General features: G+C 42.3%; 1 protein-coding gene across 1 annotated transcript; it reads right to left on the bottom strand.

Annotated features, from left to right (window-relative positions):
* Positions 1 to 379: 379 nt before the first annotated feature.
* TUSC1 (tumor suppressor candidate 1) lies at positions 380 to 3,904 on the bottom strand. The gene has a single exon (XM_057548534.1). The coding sequence runs from the start codon at positions 3,786 to 3,788 to the stop codon at positions 3,174 to 3,176; it is 615 nt and encodes a 204-aa protein (XP_057404517.1). The 5' UTR covers positions 3,789 to 3,904; the 3' UTR covers positions 380 to 3,173.
* Between the last annotated feature and the right edge of the window lie 1,410 nt (positions 3,905 to 5,314).

The following is a 5,314-nucleotide window of genomic DNA, read 5'->3' as shown; positions in this document are numbered from 1 at the left end:
GCAAAGACTATACTGACAAGTCAACTCTGCATATGAATTTTTTAATAAGCAAAATCCCCTATGGATTAAACACAACATAGTTTAATTCAAATCATTAAGAGATGCTAATCTTAGTTTAAGCTTTAAAATCTGAAATTTGAGCTCATAAAGTCAGACGTGGGTATTATCGGTTTTCCTTGGTTCATATTTCCATTGCACAAATAGATTTATATAGTGTCTATATCAGATAGGCAAAATATATATCAGGAAAGCAAGTTTATAGTAGAAAAATTAGAACTTATAATTGATCAATTAATCACTGAACAGAAATATTAATAAGTTTTTTCATTCACTCATGAAGATTTTATGACAAATTCTCAGTGAAAATCTGTTCCTTTAATCAAAATAGAAAATGGTATTTTGGCACTGGGATCAAAATCATGTTGCTAACAATTATTTAGTATATACTGATGATTTAATTTATTGAATAATTTGGTATTAGTTTCATCATGGCAATACTCATAAATTGGCAAATCTATGTCTAAGACTAAACAATACAAAGAATATTTTCAAGTATTCTTCGAATATTCATTATGTTCAAGAAGTATAGCAAGGACAGCTTGTTCTATGATCTACAAAAGACCCCATTTTATACTGCTTTGATTTACATCCTAATTTTTACAGATAAAAACATAAAGATGGTATACGTTTGTGAGTAGCAGCAATAAAGATTGCTGATTAAAAAAATGCCAACCCTCCTCACTGAATTTGCTTGCTAATATGACACATATTTTTGTTGCTCATTTCTATTATAAGCCCTCTTCTCATTGCATAACAAATCTGAAGTTATGAAAATGTCATTGTAACAAAGTATGATAATCTGCAGTTTTAGGTTATTTTAGATCAAACTAGAGCCTAGACAAAACTTTTCTAAAATCAACTTTACCCATTTCTTAAACAGGTACATATTTTGATATAACAAAACATCTTTTATATTACTACATGATACTTCTCATCAGGTATCATTGGGGAAATTCAACAAAGTTGAGCCTTAACCCATTTATAGGGGCATTTGGGTTTCAGAATTTTTAAGACTTTTCAGGAATTATGCTCAAAAAAATTCCTCATTTGTGTGTGTGCCTTATTACAAAAGTTTTTTTCACCATACTTATACATGATTTTAAAACAAAGGGTGTTTAAAACTAGTTAAACTAAATATTTTGCTTAGTTCTTGAATCGCCAGTTGCCACAATCAGGAAATATTTTAAACTTTTTGTATTATTCCCTTATTATAAAGGCTTTATCTCCCCTGTTTGTTTAAAAGGAGAGAAAAATGTCAACACATTCAAAATATACATATCTGCTAATACCCATAAAGTCATAGAGGAACAAAATACAGAAGGAAAGTAAAGTGACAGTAAAATATGCACTTGAAATTTCGCAATTTGGATTATAATTCTTACTGATAGATCTTATTCTGAAGCAGGTATTCTGCAGATAGCATTTCAATAAAATTTTTATAACATTTTAAGGTAGATGGTATGTTCATTTTAATGGTGAGAAAACTAAGGCTTAGAGAGATTAACTAATTTACATCCAAAGTAGAAGTAGGGCCAATATGCTTTTTTCCATTCTTCAATTCCTACTGCCTCCTAAAAATGTTTTAATTCTTTCGCTATTAGAAAACGACGTAAAGGGGATAGAAATACTTTTCATATACCTACTTATTCTCACCAAGTTTCTTCTCATATTTCTTGGTCATAGGGGAAGATTTTAATGTTCAAAACTATCAATTACTTTTAAGCAAAATGCACAAAGTGTCTTCAATACCCAGGATTAGAAAAAATCTCAAAACTACTTTCTTTGGCAACTTGTTTTATAATATATGCTATGAAACTTCTGGAATATTCCACAAATAAAACAAACATTCTAACTCATGATTTTTTTCTAGCTGTAACAGAAACTCTTCTCATTTTTTTCTGCCTCCTTAAACTGAAGTGTTCTCCACCACTTAAACACCCTTTTACACCTATGATTTTTACCAGGTACAATGGTATCCTCTTCATTACTAGGCAAAGGTGTTATTCATTAACAAAGTACAATCAACTGATTTTAGAATATTTAAGATAATCACATTTTTTTTTTCCTGCACTGAAATTACAACTGAGACTTAAATCACTTTGTTTTGGGACTTCTGATATACATATAATTCATAATTTCTTAAAAATTCTTAAACATTAGCAATATTAGGCAAAGTAGCTGTCTGCTATGCTGTCAAGTCTAAAACGTATAAAAAATATAAAATGTTTAGACTGTCTAATCTTTAGATTATTTTAAAAGATCACTGTTTCATAAAGCGAAAAGAAAATTAGTTTACAAAGGCTAATCAAGTTGATATTAAAAATAGGTATAATATATACATACATGTATATTTCTTAAAGAAACGTGGAAACATTTCACACACTTTAAATAACAGTCGTGGGATAGCTTTAGGTTATTTTCAGTGCACCAAATTTATTTGCCGATCAAAGAATTACTATAGGCAGATAGTTTAAAAATTCCCAGGGCTGGGGGAGGGGAGCAGAGTGGGGTAAACAAATCAGTATATATTAGATGTATAAGGACCAGAGCCAGGGCAGACATGAGTTTCTAAATTATATATATCACCTTTTTCATAAAAGGGTGGTACTTCATAGGCTATCCAAGTAACACCGACTTATAAAAACAAACCAAATACTTAGAATGTTGGCCACATAAGAGAGAGCGGCTGGAGGCTTTGGGAGACTGAAGAATGAACAAACTCAACCAATTCAAAATGTATTATTCATCCCTCAAAGAACCAAAACAGAGGGAAAAAATACCACAGGTCCTCACAACACTCAGAAAAGTTCAGGCATTAGGACGTGTTGACTGGCACCCATTTCTTGCTGTTTTAAAACCCGCCCCTCCGCTGCCTGGCCTCTCTCTACAGAAACGAGCGGCGGCCAGAGAAAGTTGCTTTGTACACTTGGGGACTCAGACGGCCCCGCGCCCTTCTCAGCCTCTGCAGCCCGAACGCGACGCGCCCCCGGAAGTGACCGGGCCGGGCAGGAGGCGGGAGCGCGCGGCTCAGGCGCGCGCTAGCTGGGGGCAACCGTGAACGGAGGAGGAGGGGCCCGCGCGAAGCCCCGCCTCCCCCGGGCTGCGGCCTCCGGCTACAGCCAGGGTTCCGAGGGCTCGGGCTCCGGCTCCGGGGTTCGCTGGCCTGAGTCGGGTCTGCGTGGACAGGGCTCCTCCTTGTCCCCACGCGGGCGCGGCCCCCGCTGTTCGACGTGCAACTGCATCAGGGCCCGGCGGTACATGGCCTCCAGCTTCTCAAGCCGGGCTCTCAGGGCCCTGGGGCTGCCCTGCTCGTCCTCGGGGCCGCCGCCCCTAGCCCTCCTGTTCGTGCTGGCCTCCTCGGGGCCCGGGGTCGCCCTCGCCGCCTCCGCGTACGCCCCGTCATCACCCTCGCCGGGGAGCCGCAAGGCCTGACGGAAGAGGCTGCGGTTCTCGCGCTTCAGCCGCCGGTTCTCGAGCCGCAGTCGGGCGTTCTCCTCACGCAGCCGCGCGTTCTGTCGGTCCCGCTCGTCCCGCGCGCGGATGGCCTCTAGGTGGCTCGCTGCCAAGTCGGCGAACCGCTCTTCCAGCTGCTGTCGGGCGCCGCCCGCGCGGCCTCGCCAGCCCCCGCTGCCGCCACCCCCACGAACGCGGCCCGGGCGGCCCTGCCCGCGGCTGTCCCCTCCGCCGCAGCTCCCGCGCCTGGTGGCGCCACCACGCATGCGCCACATCGTCCCAACCGCGTCGCCAGCCCCTTGGGCCGAGGGGCCGCGCGCCCAGGCGCCAGCGAGTTCGGGGCCCGGCAGGGCAGTCGGGGCAACAGCGCAGGAGGAGAGGAGGTGGCGGGCGGCGGCTGCTGGCTTGGGGCCAGAGGAGGCCGGGAGTTTGCCCGGTTTGAGGCGTGTCTTGTCTCCTCGGGTGGAGCTGCCCCCCTGGGCCTGCGATCTCCAGGCCGGCTCACACACAATGCCCCTGGGGAGCGCCCTGCGGCTCAGCCCTTCGGCAGCGCGGGTAAAAGCGTGTATCCTCGGCCGGGCTCTGCCAGGGCTCTTCGGCGCGGGCCAGGGCACTGCAGGAACCAGCCGGCCTCGCCCTGTCTCCAGCGCAATCACCAGTTACCTTGCCTTTTACAGGGCAATCTCAAAGCAAATAATAATACAATGAGAAGTTCTGGGACAGCTTTATGGGGCACGTTGAAAAGCTATAACGGGTTTATTTAGAACCCAGCAGTTTAACCCACCTCTAAGCTTAAGGAAACATTCAACAGAGTGGAGCTGAGCACCTGTCTTGAGGCCCTCAAGTGGGAACGGGTAGCTCTCAAAAGAATATAGGCATTTCCCAGTTTGTGGACAGCCAGGGTTCCACTTGGCAAATTGTTTGCAAGTCTATAGAAACAAGGTTATACGTACTTGATGTGCTCAGGTCTGTTAACAAAACCTATGAAACTCAAAATGTGTCTCACACGTTCAAGAAACTTTACTCAGTAAATTCCAAAATTTCTGGGTGGATACAGCTCATTGAATGAATCACACTCTTTGTTGCTAAGGGACTCAACTTACACAATAATTGGATAATTGCAAAGTAAATTAAGGATAAGACTGATGCCAGAATCTCATGGGAGAGAGAGGTGTTAGCCAGAATCTATATTTTCAACAAGTTCCCAGGTAATTCTTAGGTTAACTGAAGACTTCAAACCACCGGAACAAGTAAAGGAACTAGAAGAGCATTTGAGAAACCTGGTTCACAGTTGGGGTTTTCCTTGAACAGTACAAATAAAGGTAAGTAACTAGGGGAAAAGACAGAATTATTCAACTTTTATCCTAAAACAACACAAACACAATCTCTCAATTGTCATTATCATTTCATGAAATCAAAAAGTAGGACATATAACTTAAGAATTTCAAGAAATATAAATTTAGTTTTATGAAAGAAAAGACCGTATCATTCTTAATTTCCATTAAAAGTAGATGGTGAAAACTTTGTTGCAGACATACACCAACTTTTCTATGTATTATTGAACAAAAAATAAGTTTTTTCCCATAGTGTGTATAGAGACTGCAAGAAAAGATGCTGGTGTGTAAGGAAAGGTGATTAGTTCCCGATTTTAGACAAGAGCTTTAGGGAGCCCTGAGAGAAGAAGATAGATATGCCACACAAGTTAGAGAAACTCTGCATAAGAAAGATTCAGTCACCCCTTGGGTGTTATGAATTGAGTACTAGTGTCTTTTATTTTTTGTTGGCTTCACTCTTCTTACCC

Source organism: Balaenoptera acutorostrata, chromosome 6, assembly GCF_949987535.1.
Source record: "Balaenoptera acutorostrata chromosome 6, mBalAcu1.1, whole genome shotgun sequence".
NCBI classification, from domain to species: Eukaryota; Metazoa; Chordata; class Mammalia; order Artiodactyla; family Balaenopteridae; genus Balaenoptera; species Balaenoptera acutorostrata.
This window is presented reverse-complemented; position numbering and strand designations above follow the sequence as displayed.

Bases quoted from the DNA above. Each gene is read 5' to 3' on its own strand.
- TUSC1 (XM_057548534.1), bottom strand. From the start codon at position 3,788: ATGTGGCGCATGCGTGGTGGCGCCACCAGGCGCGGGAGCTGCGGCGGA.